Source organism: Temnothorax nylanderi, unplaced genomic scaffold (assembly GCF_030848795.1).
Source record: "Temnothorax nylanderi isolate EJ_2023f unplaced genomic scaffold, tnyl_v1.0 TNYL_tig0522_pilon, whole genome shotgun sequence".
NCBI classification, from domain to species: domain Eukaryota; kingdom Metazoa; phylum Arthropoda; class Insecta; order Hymenoptera; family Formicidae; genus Temnothorax; species Temnothorax nylanderi.
The window spans coordinates 70,417-88,226 of NW_027249584.1; the positions used below are offsets into that span (position 1 = coordinate 70,417).

The following is a 17,810-nucleotide window of genomic DNA, read 5'->3' on the forward strand; positions in this document are numbered from 1 at the left end:
TTTCTGTATTATTCCTGAGTTAGCTGATACATCGGCGGGCTCGGAGTAATCTCCTTTCCTTTCGCTGCTGGGAACCTCACCAGATCCCCTCTCTTTAATTCTAATCCCTCCAAACCGAGTCGACTTCCCCGCGGTTAACGGTTTTAAACAATTAACAAGCTATTAACTTGTAGTGGATTCCCGCGGTCCCCCCTTTAAGAAATCTCGAAGGGCCGTAAAACACGAGCATGATCGTCGGAAGCACCAAGAGCGAAGGAAATTAGAAAAGCAACAAATTAGCCCCGGTCCCTCGTGTCTCGCCACTCCACCGCCTCTACCAGCCTTTTTGGAGGAACCCTGTTCCTCACAGGAGGATCGCCCCGTCGTCCCACCTCGCCCTATCATCCTACCATCTCGCCATGTTCCCGCACTTTCTCGCCCAGTTTGTCGGGTCCCTCCTTATCGCGTGGTTCCCGTCAACCCCGACCCAGCCTCTTTGTTAGAACCTCCCGATTCCCCCTCCTCTTCCCGAACCTCGTCCCCGACCCCCTCGACCGCCTCCACGGTTGACATTCCCGACCAAGAAGACGATCCCGTAGTAGTTACCCTCGATTAGTAATTAACACCCTCATACCATAAAATTATAATTACATATATACATCACACACACACACACACACACACACACACACACACACACACACACACACACACACACACACACACACAGTTAGATTCATGTAATCTTAATCAGTAACAAACATCATTTAATTGTAACAAATGTTAGTTAGTTCTATGTCAGCAACACGTACTATTTATTAGTAATAAATGTTAATTTGTTTTAAGATTTAATTAAATGTTCCTTTTATTTTAAATAAGACCTAACCCTGTACCATCATCCTCTCGAAATCACACGAGGTCCGATCCTGAGTTAAAGGGATTGAATTCCCTGACTCGAAAGAGGACCAACGATCGCACCGCTCACGGAAGGCGTCCTACCGTCCTTACGGACGTTGACCCTTCCTGAGCCATCGAAAGTGCGTTCGGGCTCGCGCCACGCGCCTCAGAGCGTGTACCTGCGAGCGATATTCTTAAGCTTTTAGTTGCGTCCTTCCTTACCCCGACCACCCTGGTTAGCCTTTCCTTTGCCTCCCAGTTTTTCTTACCCTAATCCTGGGGTTGGACGTAACAATACAAATATAGATTTATCAAATACATATACGAATATATCAATCTTTGTGTGTGTGTGTGTGTGTGTGTGTGTTGTGTGTGTGTGTGTGTGTGTGTGTGTGTGTGTGTGTGTGTGTGTGTATATATATAATAGTATCTAAATTAAAATATATTGTATATATATGTTGTATATATATATCCTATAAAATGTTTTAATTTAGATACTATTTGAGCATTGAAATTGAAATACATGTCATTTACCGAACAATTGCATAGATTTTCACCAAAGTTCTATTGTAAAAATATAAGAGAGGGATAGAGCGTAAGTATATCAAGTATTCTATTTCTGAAAGTTAAGCTTTATATATTTATCGTAGTCAAGATATATGAAATAATATATTTTGTAAATTACAATTTCATGGAAATATATTATTTTTTTCTTTTTTCAGGGTAGACGTTACATTTCCAGAAAGGCTTAGTACTCACAACTTTAATGATTTGTAAAAACCATTGTGTAAAATATGAGTTTTACATTGTTAAATTTTCAAGTTTTAAAAGATTTCTCTATAACACTACTATAAAATGTTTTACATGTTTTAAATGTTTTTACAAATCATTAAAGTTGTGAGTACTGAGCCTCTCTGGAAATCAAGAGACACGGTAATGTCTCGCGCCAAGAATATACGCGAAGCGAGACTGCACCATAGATCTTTTACGCGAGTGACGCGACGAGTTGCGAGTACCCGAGAATTTGAAATCTCGATAACCAGTGATGTAAGTTTACCCTGAAGAAAGAAAAAATAATATATTTCCATGAGATTGTGTGTAATTTACAGGATATATTATTTTATATAATTTGACTACGATAAATATATAAAGCTTAACTTTTAGAAATAGAATACTTTATACTTACGCGCTATCGATCCCTTTCCTATAATATTTTTACAATAGAATTTTGGTGAAAATCTATACAATTGCTCTGTAATCCATACAGAGGTTAAGTTAGGTTAAATTAACTAGTTAACTTTAAATAGAGCGGTGTGAGTGTAATGGAGGAATATAGGTCAGACAATCCTATTTACAAAATTAATAATTATGTTTAAAAATATGGCACATATAAGCAATAATTATATTTAAAAAAATTAAAGGCACATGACACATCTTATGTATGCGTGAAATAAGACGGTTCTAAATCACTGTGAATTCATGACTAATAAGGTAATCTTAATCCCATGCTTAAATGTGTTCATGAATCACATTAAGACGTTTTCAAATGAGATCATCTTGATCAAGGTACGCCTTGAGAATTTTCTTAAATCCCGCCTTCTTTTTTGATTATGAATCTAGAGGGCGTCTTAAGACCAAATTTAAGGTGGTCTTAAGAATAAGTTCCGACTATGAATACGGCCCTAAGAGATGCAGCAATTTCTCAATCTGCCTTTAAATTAAGAGAGTTATTTGTAATTATATTATTATTTTGCCAGCCATCAGAACCACTTAAACTATGGGAAACTTTCAAAAAAGATCTTTGTGAAGACATACTAAATAGGATACGTCATCAAAAATACGATTTTACTTTGCAATTCAATGAAAATATTTACAATAAAGGTATGATTCAAATTGAAGATAAATTTTTAGAATTGAATGAGAAAAACTTGACTGAATTTGGTTTACCGTCAACAAATCGTTTAAACCATAATCCTTTTGAAACAATACTGAAACAACCATATGACAGTAAACAGTTAAATGCATATATCGAAGAAAATTATCCTAAGTTAGTGCCGGATCAACGTCAAGCATTTAACAAGATACTAGATAGCGTCGAGCAAAATGAGGGAAAGATATTTTTCATAGACGCACCTGGAGGTACAGGAAAGACATTCCTCACTAACCTTATATTAGCTAAAGTTAGATCTTCTGGCAAAATGGCTCTAGCTGTTGCTTCATCAGGCATAGCAGCAACGTTACTAAGTGGTGGAAAAACGGTACATTCCACTTTCAAATTACCCCTAAACGTATCTGTACAGCAAGAAGCTGTTTATTATATAAAGGGGAAAAGTTTGTACCATTGTTCGGGGTAATCTTAGAAACTACTGAATCGATTTCAAAAATTTTTACACTAGTGGATAGCTTATGTCCTCCTGAGTAACATAGGCTATGTGCCATTGTGCTACAACCCAATTTGAAAAAAAAATTCGGGATATCTAAAATTTTAAATTCTTTAAAAGAGTCATACCCAATGACTTTTCCTGTTTAGATTTTCCTAATCAACCAAATCTTAAAGTATTATATATGAAATAGGGGTAGAAGAAACTGTAGAATATAATAAAATTCAAAAAATTACTAATAATATGTATGTATGTATGTAGTGGTTTATTTCTTATCCCCGCAGGGTTTGAAAGGCGTTTTTCCAAGGAACGGTCCCAAACCTTTTACAATTAGCCAACTCCTCTCTTATCCGCATACATACAAATTAACATCACATTTAACACAGACTTATCCGCATAAACACGTAGCGTTTTTCAGGGACGTACCCAACCCTTTAAAAAGCTCCTTCTTGCCCCGACTTGACCATTGCGGCCTTTTACATTTTTTCCCTCCCTCTCTTCCTCGCCTTCTTCCTTCCCCTCTCCCCCCTCTCGACCCCCTACCCTACCCAGCCCTCCCTACTCTTATTTCTCCTCCCATTTTCCTTCATCCTCATTCCACACAATCTCCTTTCCTTCCACCCAAATTCTCCTGTTTTCCACCCTTGTCCTCCTACCCCTTTCTCTCTCCTCCTTTGCCTTCTCCAGCAACCTCCACCTCGCTTTTCTCTCCTTCATGGACAGGTCCTCGTCTACTCCTATCCCCACCTCTGCCTAAATTCTCCATACCTCCCTATAGGGAGGTTATAACAGCTGTTATAACAGCTCCACTCTCTCTTTCTCATCCTCCATCTCCACAATCAACACCTCTCTCCCTCCCTCCCCTCTCCTTTTCCAAACCCTTCTGATCTTTGGTACCTTGCCCAGCACCTTCTCCGCCACCCTTTCCATCAGACCCCTCCTTTCTTCTGCGTCCCTCCCATCCAAACCCCTCCAAACCACATTCCTCTTCCTTCTCTCTCTTTGCTCCCTCTCCTCCTCCAACCTCTTTCAGCCTCCTTGTCGTCTCACTCTCTTCGCTCTCTCTTCTCTCTGCCTCCTTCTGCGTCCCTCCCCCTTTCCTCAAACATTCTACCCTCTCCACCTCCTCCATCTCTGTTCCTCCCCCAGGTCAGCTCCTCCTCTCGCCCTTACCGCCCATACTCTTCTTCTTGCCTCCTTCACCCATCTTCCGATCATCTCCCCTCTGTTTCATACTATCCTCCTCTCTTCTTCTCCGCCTTCGTTAACCCCCTTCAACGCCTTTCTTTCTTCTGCTGCAGCTTCCTCCGCCTTTTCACCTCTCCATCCTGCGACCTCTCTTCTCCTCTCCTCCTTCCACCACTCCGCCTCACTACTCCTTCCCTCTTCCGTCTTGCTTCCCGGCTCGCTCCTTTCACCCGTGCTCTCCTGCCTTCTCTCCTCGGTACTCCCCGCTCCTTCTGCCCCCCTTCCCTTCTCTCTAGCACTCTTTTGATTCTCCCTAACTCCTCTGCAATCGTGCTCAGCACCCTCATCAGACCCTCCGACTCCTCCATTTCCCCGCTCTCCCCTCTGCCGCCTTCTCTTCACCCTCCTGCCTTCTTCTCAACTGCGCCCCCTCTCCTTTCCCCTCTCCTGCCTCACCTCTTCAGTCTTTTGCCTCGTCCCTCCGCTCTCCTCTCTTCCCTCCGTCCGCTCTTCTATCTCCCTTCAAGTACCTCCTCCTCTTGTTCACCTTTCACCTTTGCCCGCTCCTTCTCTTCCTTTCTCCCGCTTTTCTTTACCCTCTTTATTGCTTCACTGCTTTCCTACTTTTCTCGCTGCCGTTTCACACTTTCTCCTCTCTCTGCTGTCACCACGTGCATCGCCGCGCGCTCGCTACGCTCCGTCGACCCCGCCTCTCTCGATCTCTCGATCTCCAACAATCAACCCTCTATCGTTGGCGTGCTGACGCGCATTGCGCGTTCGCCCATCGTCTCTCGCGCCATCTCCTCCTTCACCGGTATCCCCTCTCTCTTCCTTACCGCCCCGCTCCACACGTTAGTCCCGCCACCAGTCCCGCCGCCCTGCTGTGGTGCCAACCTACCCTTTTGGGGCAGTCGGCACCCCGCTCCGGGCCGGACCGCCAGTGATGTCCGCTTCCACCGTTCTCCTCGCCAGCCAACCAACGTGCCACGCGTCACCACTCCGCCGGTTAGACCCTGCTCCTTGCCACCTCTCCCTCTCTCGATTCTCTCTCCTCTTCCGTCTCTGCCCCCTTCTCTTCCTGCTCCTCGTTCTAACCTCCAAACTTGCTCCAACTAACTCCTGTCACCACTCTCAAACCACGCCATCCTCGACTCCTCCTCCACTTCCTCGCTCTCCTCTGGGCCTCCTCCACCATCCCCTCCACACTGTTCACTTTACGTGCCCTTATCTCCTCTCTAAACCCTTATCTCTCTCCACTCACGCTCGGAGCCAACCGTCCGCTCTGCCCCCTCACATGGCCCTCCCAATTGCTAATAATAAAGGAGTTACCGATTTCTGTTTAAAAAAATCTATGTGATTGCTCTGATTTCCGCAATTTTTTTTATGGATAGAGTATATTAAAGGTAGGTTGGTATTGAATTTGGCGAGAATCGGTGAAAGGGTTTCCGATTTTTGTCTTACCGATTTCTAATTTTTTCCTTACCGATTTCTGCACGAAAAGTGTATAAGTTATACATGTATTTGGCGAGAATCGGTGAAAGGGTTTCCGATTTTTGACTTACCGATTTCTAATTTTTGCCTTACCGATTTCTGCTTGAAAAGTGTATAAGTTATACATATAATTTTATATAGAGTATCATTAAAGGAAGGTTGGTATTGAATTTGGTGTACATCGCGAGCAAGCAATCTCAAAATTCCCGAAAAAACGCCCGGGTAAACCAAGGGATGATGTCGCTGATCGGTAAGTGAAATATCGGAAAAGCGGAAATGACTCAATAGTGTGAAACTCGAGTAGAAAAAGACCGGTTACGACATGTTTAATCCATGAAAACATTTATGCGGTCCGATTTGAAATTAGAGGCATTTATTTAGTTATGATTCAAATTACGAATATCAATTTCATCCGAAAGTAATAATTGGGAAAATGGATGCAATATGTGATCATTGTCAAGCAAACAAGTTTAAAACTTAAGCACCTAGAATGTGTTATTCATGCGGAAAAGTTAAACTACCGTCTTTAAATCAACCACCCGACACACTCCTTATGTTTGTCCACAATAAGGATATTGAAACACAAATGAAGTCGTTTGAAGAAAAACGACTCACGGGCGAAGCCCGGGTAACCAGCTAGTCGCGTATAAAACTGAGTTTAATTAACCAAATCTTAAAGAATTATATATGAAATAGGAGTAGAAAAAACTGAAGAATCTAATAGAATTATAAATAGCCCGATATCTTAAAAGCGAAAATTAGATCTACCACAGATATTTCTCAAAAAATTCAAAATTTTATTTAAAAAAATGAATCCCTTTACCGATTCTCGCCCAATTAAATACCAACTTTTCTTTAATGATAGGGGAGATCGGGGCAAACTCGACACGATTTTTTCAAAGGCAATTTTCAACAATTAATTAAAATTTTCAAACAAATTCAAAAGTACACATTTAAAGTGTTCCTTCAGGTACAAAATTGCTTAAAGAAGTTTTGCTGTATGTCGCTTAGTTTTGCTCCCAGGAAAGGAAAAGTGATGCAAAGACAAATTTTTAAATTGAAAAATGCCGGGGCAAACACGACACTTTGCCTGATCGACACAATTTAATCTGAAACTCATTTTTTTTGTCTGAAACTGAAAACACATTGTTTATCGTGTATTTGGAAAGTACAAAAAATCGGAATTAAGTAAAGCAATCATTGGAAATAATGAGAACAAAACTTGTTGAACTTTCAATTATTTTCATCTAAACTCATGTTTAAAAAACTAATTTATGCAAGTAAATTCGCGATCGGACGTGCACACACATTTGTCATGAGCCATATGGTTGCATGACAAGCATCGTTTGTTATTAGGAGCTGATGAAACGGCGTGGTGTCGACTTTGCCCCGAACCTCGTTTTTCATTTTTTTTCACTCCAAAAACATAAAAATTTTAAAAATATGCAAAAACTATTATCGGATTCGTATAGAGCATCAAATTTCCTATCAAAATCACTTACATATAGGTTCGCAAGAGTAAAGCTCGATGAAAAAAATGTTCCAGAGATCAGAAAAATTACTTTTCACCATTAAGGCTCCTGGGCTCTTTCCTGACATCTCATGAGATGTGACGTCAGAAGCGAGAAATGTTGAGAATTGACACGTTGAGAATTCTTGCGTAGTATTTCCAAATAAAAAGATATTTGCTTAAAATAACACTACATATCACTTCAGCACACTTTGAAAATACTCCGAGTTGAAGTTAAGTCTACCCCTTTCCCTTGACAGTTAATAAACAGCTGTAAAATGAATGTAAAACGAAATCTAGTCATGCGCCTGCGAACAAGCCTGCATCGTATCACATTCGTTTTACGACTGTTTATTAACTGTCAAGGGAAAGGGGTAGACTTAACCTCAACTTGGAGTATTTTCGAAGTGTTCTGAAGTGATCTGTAGTGTTATTTTAAGCAAATATATTGTTATTTGGAAATACTACGCAAGAATTTTCAACGTGTCATTTTTCGCTTCTGACGTCACATTCCAACATGGCCGCGACGAGTACCCAGGAGCCTTAAAAACACTTATGTCGTGTTAAAAATTACACCATAACTCAGAATGTCACTAAATTCCGTTGATAATACTGGCACATAAAGACGAATTTACAGTAGGAAAGGCAAGTTTCTACAATAGATTTAAATTGGCAAAGAGCTTAGTGTCAAGTTTGCTCCGGTGTCGAGTTTTCCCCGGTCTCCCCTACTCTACATTTAAAAAAAAAATTAAGCCCGATATCTCAAAAATTACGAAAGTTAGTGCTTTCACAACATTTCTAATAGGAGAGACCGGGGCTAAACCGTCAGTTTTTGTTTCGGTGCCGATTTTTAACAACAAAATAAATAATTTTAGTTAAATGTGGTATACCACTGTAAAGAGTAAACCTTTAGCTACAAAATTTATATAGGAAATTTTTATCTACGTCGCTTTGTTTAACCGGTATAGAGCAAAAACGACAACGGTGGAAAAATTGAAATCTAAAAAATGCCGGGGTTTAACCGTCAGCCCCCCCCCCCCGGGGTAAATCAGTTTCAGGTTTGATCGCCCATGAAATATTAGACATCTACACTGGATTCGTGTTTAGCATGCATTACTCTTTATAATCAGCATGCATTTATAATCACGTACCTCGAGATTTGGAGAGCAAATATTACTGCAGATATTACAAAATTTCCACGCGCAGAAAATTTCACTTTTCACCACGAAAACACGTTTGCCCTCGTAAAAATCATAACACGGCAGGTAACCTGCCGAAACTCCGTTGGTCATATGGGTACCATAAGCAGCGTTTACAATGTTAATAGCCAGTTCGCACAATATACAGGTTCCGAGATATTTGATTTGACGGTTCAACCCCGTTGACGTTTTAGCCCCGGTCTCCCCTACTATACACGCACGCACGCACGCACGCACGTACGCAAACGCGCACACGTGCACACGCACACACTTTTAAAACATTGAAACCTCTATTTTTCATTGCATATTTTTACAGCTTACTTCGAGAGCTTTTCAAAACACTATAAAAAAGTACTTTTCGAGTTATAAGTGTGTACATACATACATATATACATACACACATACCTACCATACATACATATACACACAGATATTTCGTTATGTTGGATGAAATTTATTGAAAGCAGGATTGACACAAAATAATCCTTTATTATAATATCGTGTCGTTTCTCTTACGACCGAACGCCGACATCTTGGTTGAACATAAAAGAACATAGAGATGGCGTGACATAGAGTAGAATATACACGAGGAGAAAAGATCAGGCTCGCCACCTTTAACAGATGCGCAGTGCGTACACAAGAAAGACTAAAGTTCGTTTACATGAGCTTAAAATAAAATACAGTGAATAATTGTAACGTAGATAAACAGATCAATATAAAATGAATACGCAAATCTCCACACGTTAAAATATGTTTTTTTTTAGATGTTTTAGAATATTCTGAACACGTTGCCCGTGAAAACTCGAAACTAAATTTTTGATCCCATAACTAAGCTTCTTCTATAAAGAACCAAATAAATATTTTTTAATACTGGAGTAACAAGGCTCACTTGAATAAATCAACAATAAGTGTGAGAGAGGCAATTGGACCCAAGCGCGGTACTCAATGCGAAATAAATTTAACAAGTATAATACATGTGAAACGAAAAGTATATTAAATCGTCAAATACATATGAAACGGACGTTTCGACCCTTTTTTTGGTCCTCTTCAGCGTAAAACAATAACAATAACAATAAATTCGGCGCAACACATTTTGCAAATCCTACCTCAATTCGAACTTTAAACGCAGTTAAGACGGTCGACAAACCATTTAAACGCAGTCAAGATGGTCGACCTCGGTCGATTTTCAAGCGCAGCATAACGTGTCAGACATTGGCGCAGTCACAAGACTCCCGAGGTGTAGTCCGCAAATACAGTCCCCCCAGATGATCCCCGGTGTGTCCGAGCTCCGACCGTATACAGCATCTCACCGTTCGACTCCCCGGTTGGATGGCCAAGAAGTGACAGAGATTTCATGCACGAACGTTTCTTAGTATCTACAAGTTCGGAGTCAACCACCCGACGTCAATACACAGATAAAACCAACGAGTAAAAAGAAATAAGTCGAACTCACGGAAATTCGAATGCATTCCATCTCGAGGCTACAATTATTCCGCAAAATGTAATTCCACAGCACAGCTGTTCTATCTCGGAGATGTTACTTGAGACACTGCCGTGACTGTCGAATTCGGAAGGTTACTGAGCGACCCGAAACAAAGGTGAACGTTGTCGCTGTACGTTGGTTATACACAATAACGGAGCTGTATGTTTATTTATCCGCGGAGAGTTAAATTTTGCGGAGCTTATCAATAACATTCAAGTAAATGTCCGGAAGGCATTCCGTGTCCGTCTGCAAATTCAAGCCGTTTTTTTGCCTCTTTATCTGTAACATCTCAGATATTAAGCGTTTGTGATAATATTGTTCACTATCTAGGATTTGCACGTTATCCCATTTAAAGTCATGATTCAAGGTTTTTCTATGACCGTACAAAATTACCTATTTAAAAAAAAACGTAAAAAAAGGCGCCAAGTACACGCATAGTAGTGTATATGTATTATGTTGTTACCTCGAAAAAAACAAAGTGGTAGTATTATACCTCCAAATAGCTTTACCCTGTACATACTGTTTATAAAATGCGTAATACTACAAAAAGGCGTGATATCCGTACAAAATTACCTTTCTTAAAAAAAAGGTAAAGAAAGGCGCCAAGTACACGTATAGTAGTGTATATGTTGTTACCTCGAAAAAAAAGAAAGTGGTAGTATTATACTTCGAAAAAAACTAAGTAACAAGTGGTAGACGTACTCTTTGTATCTGGAAAAATCTCGAAAAAATCTAAGCAGTAGTATCTTTATTTCCAAAAAATTATAACCCAAGTGATACACATCACAAAATTATGTTACCTTATCAAAGAAGAGTCGCGCTTCAAGTGATCTATTACAATTACAAAAAAGAAATGATATCTCTTTAAATTACAGCGCCAATTACAGAGAGAACATATATATTGCCTCAAAAAATAATTGTTGCACTACTTTGAAAAATCTTTACATGGTGTCAATTAGAAAAAGAATGTATGATAACAATTTTATAAGATTAAAAAATTTTATTTAAATTTAACAAGGGAATACAAGATATTTAAATACAAAGTTTACATGTGTATTTTCTAGTGGTCACAAAGAATTACAGAGGAACAGTACAAAATAAAAATATTTTATTAAAATATTTAATCCAACGAGGGAATACAAGGTATTTAAATACAAAGTTCATATATATGTATTTTTCAATAGAATAAAAGATTTAATCACAAAGAATTACAGAGGTAACAGTACAAAATAAAAATATTTTATTAAAATACATAAATTTTTCTTGTAAAAAAACTTGGCGCTGCTAGACCTCGAAATTTTAAATAAATAAATAAAGCATCGAAAACTTATCCTATACTTAATTATAAGCCGCATTATTCGCCGTCGTCACGCACACCCATATCACTCGCACATACACACCACGCTGATAATCATTTTGTTATTCCCGTCGCATTCTTCTCTGAATTATTTTTATTTATTGTTATCCTTATTTAATTAAAATTTCGAGGTCTAGCAGCGCCAAGTTTTTGGAAATAAAGATACTACTGCTTAGATTTTTTCGAGATTTTTCGAGATACAAAGAGTACGTCTACCACTTGTTACTTAGGTTTTTTCGAAGTATAATACTACCACTTTCTTTTTTTTCGAGGTAACAATATATACACTACTATACGTGTACTTGGCGCCTTTCTTTACCTTTTTTTTAAGAAAGGTAATTTTGTACGGATATCACGCCTTTTTGTAGTATTACGCATTTTATAAACAGTATGTACAAGGTGTGAAGCTAAAGGTGTTACGGACTACTATTTCTAAAGAAAACAACAATTTAATATTTTGCTTAGTTTTTTAAAAATAATAATCTGTAACTCTTTTAGTTGTACACCTTGTATATATTTTTCAATTTCAACATAAAACATAATCGCAATATAGCATGATTAATGTTAATACTAAACATATGTATATTAAAAATAAAAATGTATTGTGTCTGAAGTTGTTAATAATAGGTAAAACGTTTGACACACACACACACACACACACACACACACACACACACACACACACACACACACACACACACACACACACACACACACACACACACACACACACACACACATGCGCCTTAGGGTAGCCGAAAAGAGAACAAGAGAAAAGTATCTTCGCGAACAATGGAGCTAGTCTCATGACGATGAGTCAAGTACAAGAGCGAGATCGCAATGACCGATATGCAAGTGGATTAACCTAGTCGCGAAACGTTCACCCGTTATACTGTTGAAGAACCGACCGCATAACATTCCGTCTTTTTCTAATCCCTTTGTGAATCAATTTTCCAGCTAACGTATATCTTATGTCTTCGCAAAGCGTAACTTTTAAATCCTTTAGGAAGATCAATCACTTCAAGACGACACATTTTTTTAGAGCGATTGAAGAGAAAGACAGAGAGCTTGTAAATGTCGCGAATAACGTCTTGGACGAGTATAGTAGCATATACGTACGTCAAGTCGGGAGGCGAATAGAAGTTAAACAATGGAGAAAAAAAAGACAGACCAAGATATGCGAGTTAATTCAGTTATGATATATTTTTATATATTTTACAGAAGGCGTATAAAAGATGTAAGAGGACTTGCGGTAAAAATTGATGCAAGTCTTAATAACTTCAAGGATTAAACTGACGAATATACAAAACCTACTAAATGTACTCAAAGCTACTTAATGATTAATACAATGCTAAATGAAGTGTTGTACAAAATTTGAATAGAGTCAAAGATTGCGGTCAGCTACATATTATATACACGAAAATGAATTACGAATGATTATTACGTAACGATGTTCATTGCGCCATATTATCGCTATATTTTCGCTTTGTTAAAAAATTATAATAAGTTATAATAAATTGAGTTAATCGCAGCGCGCGACACAGTTATGTACGTGAGCACTGTGAGCGATTTAATGATTGTAACCTTAATATTTCTATATTATGTTTAACAACAATATTAAATATTAACATTTCATAACTGCCAAACGTTTCCAATTGAGTGCAATTGCACGAGTTACGAATCATTTATAGACTCTTTTTCTCAGTTAACTAGTTTCTGCTGTATTGAAATCTTGCATAGAAAAAAATGTATTAACATATCGCGCAAGAATCATCAATATCTAAGTAAACAATTAATTAAATATATACAGTATATATGCGTACATCTGGATTAATCCGAAAGCTTAGTCTCCATCTTTTGAAACATAAAATAATTTTATGCCACAACAGTAAAGTGCGGAATATTAAATAAAATGCGCCATTTAACAATAACTTCTAAGGTAACAAGTTTAATCTACGGTGACCTAAATTTAAACGTGAAAAGAAATTAAATTTTTTCAATGAGTTCTCGAATCGTCCCCAATCAGAAATAGATATGTCACGTAAAAACGAATTTCCTAATTCGTCTGAGTTATTCGATACAATGTTCTAGTTTAAATGTGACACTACTTTGTAAAATGTTAAGTTTTATTGTTTTCTCTACTCTACGATCAATATAGCAATCTTTATTAATTTCTTTCTTTCTAAATAAAAATGTTCTACACAATCGGAAAACTATTTTACAACATGAGTAAAGAACGAAGTCAAAAAGCGAAATAATCAATTTTGACGCGATTAAAGGGGATCATCAATGGCGATTGTATTAAACTCTAGTCCATACTAAGAATCGCGGATTATGCGTGAAAATTGTAGAGTTTCTTGACAACTCTTATGTACAAATGGATTCAAGTGTTTCTGGCTTCATTCATCTGGTCCCATGCTACTTGTTCAGCATGTCCGTTCATTACCAGTTCTTTAGTAAAAAAAATTAGCTTTAAAAAAATCAATTAATTTCAATTAATTTGCGCATCTGCAAAGAGATTCTCGAAGATTAAATAATAATAACTACTTACCTCATAATTTTATATCATAAAATAAATATTTTCATAAATATTTTCATAAATATTAGTTTGAATGCGACCTTCAATCTGAGTTTGGGCAGCAACTCCCTTTGAGGAACAATTTTGTACCACATTGTAAGCTTCTGTCGACCATTTACCTGCAAAAGAGTAACATCAAAGTATAATTACATACATATCCAAAGACTAATAATTTTGAGTAGAGATGTATATATCTAAAATCTACTTACACGTAGGAGTTGATAATAATCTCGTTGATTGGAATGTGGCTTGGATCAGTCAACTCGCGAAACTGTAATGTAATAATAAATCGATTAGAATTTTCGGATACATCACTTCATACGATTCTTTCACACGATGACGGTTAATGTTAATTTCCGATTACCTTATTATTATGTTTCGCGTTTTCTATACTTGTCGTCATGACGAAACATCTGACCGAGACATTGCGCTTCTTGGCTACCTCAATGTATCTCTTTCTCGAAGCTGGATCGGGATTGGTATTGTCTATACGTATACTTTTTCTTTGATTCAAGTATTGTTGGACTGCGGCAATGCACTTCTGCCAGCTGCCTAAAGTGTCTCTGTTGACGTATCCGTATTCCTTCAGATAATTCTTTGCAAAATGCGATTTTCCGGAGTCTGGACTGCCGACCATAAGTACCACCTGTTAATGGATATCTATAAGCACGAGGAAAGAGCGGGCCTCTGTTCACATTTGACGTTCACGATGATATTCGTGTTATGCACGATGCTTCTGTCGAAATCGAGGAATGACATGCCGGCAAAGTTTTACTTAGGTATTTATCATTAAAAGAATACTTTGTATAATTCTCTTTTATGTTATTTTTTTATTTTTTCTCATTAGATCATGGTACAAGAGGAACGAGCACATTTTTCCAGCGAGTAGATGGGAACCTTTTGATCCAACGAAAAGTTACGACAAGTATACAGTGTCGGATAAAAATAGGAAGAAAGATAAAATCTGATAAACTTAGATTCAACGAATTGTCCAAATTCGTTTAAAGGATTCAGATTCAAAGGACTGTAAATATTATAACCAGATAAATAACTTTGTTTCATCGTACAATTGATTCATTATACAACAGATTGTAATATATTACAATATATATACATATATATATATGTATATATATTATAATATATATATATATATATATATATATATATATATATATATATGTATATATATTGTAGCTACATTGTATTTTTAAGGACTGTGATTTTAATTCATTCAGTTATGTGATAATATTTAATTCATTTACTCGATTATGTAGCTCTACTAAATTACAGTCCTTTGAATCTGAATCCTTTAAACGAAATTGGACAATTCGTTGAATCTAAGTTTATCAGATTTTATCTTTCTTCCCATTTTTATCCGACACTGTATACTTGTCAAAACTTTTCGTTGGATCAAAAGGTTCCCATCTACTCGCTGGAAAAATGTGTTTGTTCCTCTCGTACCATGATCTAATGAGAAATAACATAAAAGAGAATTATACTAGGTGCGCAACTAAGTTTCCGGGTTTTTTTGATCAATAAAAAATGGAAAATTTCAAGAAAAATACAAAAAATGGTTTATTCAAAGTATTGTCCCTCGCTAGCTATACATTTTCGCCATCTCTCTGGCAATACATGAATACCGCGACAATAAAACGACGCGTCTTTGGACCGAAACCATTCATCCAACCAATTTTGCACTTCTTCGAAATTGGTCAAGTGTAGCCCAGCCAAGCCATGCGCCATCGACCGGAACAAGTGATAATCGGAAGGCGCCAGGTCTGGCGAATACGGCGGGTGCGGTAGCAGATCCCATTTCAGCGTTTTGATGGTGTCCTGGACGATGGAACTGCGATGGCACGGAGCGTTGTCGTGCTGCAATATCACTCGTTCGTGTCTCGTGTCCCATTCTGGCCGTTTTTCGAGCAATGTATGGTTTAAATTGATCAGTTGTTGTCGGTAGCGATGCCCATTGACAGTTTCTCCCGGTTTCAGCAGCTCATAGTACACGATTCCTTTCTGGTCCCACCAAACGCAGAGCATTGTCTTCTTTCCAAAACGATTTGGCCGTGCCGTCGATGTTGATTCTTCACCAGGTGAAAGCCACGATTTTTTGCGTTTGGGATTCTCTAAATATATCCACTTCTCATCGCCAGTAACAATTCGATGAAGAAAACTCTTTCTTTCATGCCGCAAAAGCAAAATTTCGGAAGTGGCTCTTCGATTTTCCATCTGTCTCTCAGTCAACTTATGCGGCACCCATTTTCCTTCCTTTTGAATTTTTCCCATGGCATGTAAACGTTTGGAAATACCTTGGTGAGTCATGTTTAATGCCTCCGCAAGTTGATCTTGTGTTTGCGTATCATCTTCATCCAATAACGCTTGCAGATCGGCGTCCTCAATTGTTTTTGGTCTTCCGGAGCGCTCCTTGTCCTCAGTGTCGAAATCGCCACTTCTGAAGCGTTTAAACCAATCTTCACAGGTAGTTTTCGATGGTGCATGTTCGCCGTAGGCCTCCTCAAGCAAACGACGTGCTTCAGCTGCATTTTTTTTCAAGTTAAAGCAGAAAAGCAAAGCTTCCCGCAAATGCTGTTTATTTGGCACAAAACTCGACATCTCCGTTGTTAGAAAAAATATTTTTGCGTTGCGATATGTGTTTATATAACGACTGGTTATTGTTAACAGATGTCCAAGCTATAACTTCAGACAACTTCAGACATGTAAGTCGAGTACATGTGTTATTGGTGCCATCTATGTGTGAAACCCGGAAACTTAGTTGCGCACCTAGTACAAAGTATTCTTTTAATGATAAATACCTAAGTAAAATTTTTTCGGCATGTGATTCCTCGGTTTCGACAGAAGCATCGTGCATAACACGAATATCACCGTGAACGTCAAATGTGAACAGAGGTTCGCTTTTTCCTCGTGCCTAATTGCAATATTACATACATTAAAATAACATGCCAACATTGTGATATTGCTTCATAAGTTTTATCATTTAGTATCTTTACCTTAGTTACAATAAAATCGTAAAACGTATAATGGTGCGGTAATATAAGAAAGATCCTTCTTGACATACATTAACTGATCTGCCATTACTGTTTTAAGCTTGTTGAATTCACGCTTCAGAACTTCTAAACATCTCTGAAGAAGCTGATAGATAGAATTACCTGTATGTGAAAATTTAATTTATGCAGTAGAACATTATATATCACGCCAATGTTACTCCAAAAGTGACACTGGAGTATTTTAATAACTTAAAAATTCTCTAAATTACTGAGACATTCACCTTTCTTCATTATAACACTCCGACGATAGCCAGATCCATCCCAATAACTGAATGTGATCTCAATTTCTTCTTCCTTCAACGCGTTCTGCTTTCTAGCCCATTCTTGCCTCAATTCTTCCTTAAGTTTATTTTCCTCCTCCTCCCTTTCCCTATCTGGCAATAAACTTGTATCTACATCTGGATTTTTCTTAATCTTCTTAATCGCGAAACCATCAGATTGCTCATTTTCTGACTGCGGGGATTTTTCGGCATTGTCTTCGTCCAGATTAAAAGACAAAGCTTGAATCTGTCTCTTCTGTTTGTTCTTTTCTTTTCCTGCTCTTTTTCACGTTCCTTGTATCAAAGCATGATATGTATGACTAGATGACATTCAGAGCACTGGGCAAAACCTAACAAAATTCGTTTAATATTGTTAAAAATTGAAGTAATGAGGAGGTACGAGTAAAAAATGCTGCTAA

At 37.9% G+C, this 17,810-nt stretch overlaps 1 protein-coding gene across 3 annotated transcripts; it reads right to left on the reverse strand.

Annotated features, from left to right (window-relative positions):
* Window positions 1-13,125: 13,125 nt before the first annotated feature.
* LOC139783622 (bifunctional polynucleotide phosphatase/kinase-like) lies at window positions 13,126-17,549 on the reverse strand. 3 transcript variants are annotated; one of them, XM_071722774.1, is made up of 6 exons: window positions 17,353-17,549; window positions 17,075-17,233; window positions 14,428-14,709; window positions 14,273-14,334; window positions 14,037-14,182; window positions 13,126-13,955 (listed from the first exon to the last, which is right to left on the reverse strand). In XM_071722774.1, exons 2-5 carry the CDS (start codon window positions 17,138-17,140, stop codon window positions 14,179-14,181), a joined length of 414 nt encoding a protein of 137 aa, XP_071578875.1. In that variant the 5' UTR covers window positions 17,141-17,233; window positions 17,353-17,549; the 3' UTR covers window positions 13,126-13,955; window positions 14,037-14,178. The 3 variants fall into 3 exon arrangements, with proteins under 3 accessions (XP_071578875.1, XP_071578874.1, XP_071578876.1); XM_071722773.1 differs by having other exon boundaries at window positions 17,075-17,549; XM_071722775.1 differs by having other exon boundaries at window positions 14,428-14,723; window positions 17,075-17,549.
* Window positions 17,550-17,810: the final 261 nt, after the last annotated feature.

Bases quoted from the DNA above. Each gene is read 5' to 3' on its own strand.
- LOC139783622 (XM_071722774.1), bottom strand. From the start codon at position 17,140: ATGTCAAGAAGGATCTTTCTTATATTACCGCACCATTATACGTTTTAC. The intron at 14,710-17,074 runs GTAAAGATACTA...ATCCATTAACAG, and splicing joins ACGATTTTATTGTAACTAAG to GTGGTACTTATGGTCGGCAG. The intron at 14,335-14,427 runs GTAATCGGAAAT...ATTACATTACAG, and splicing joins ACGCGAAACATAATAATAAG to TTTCGCGAGTTGACTGATCC.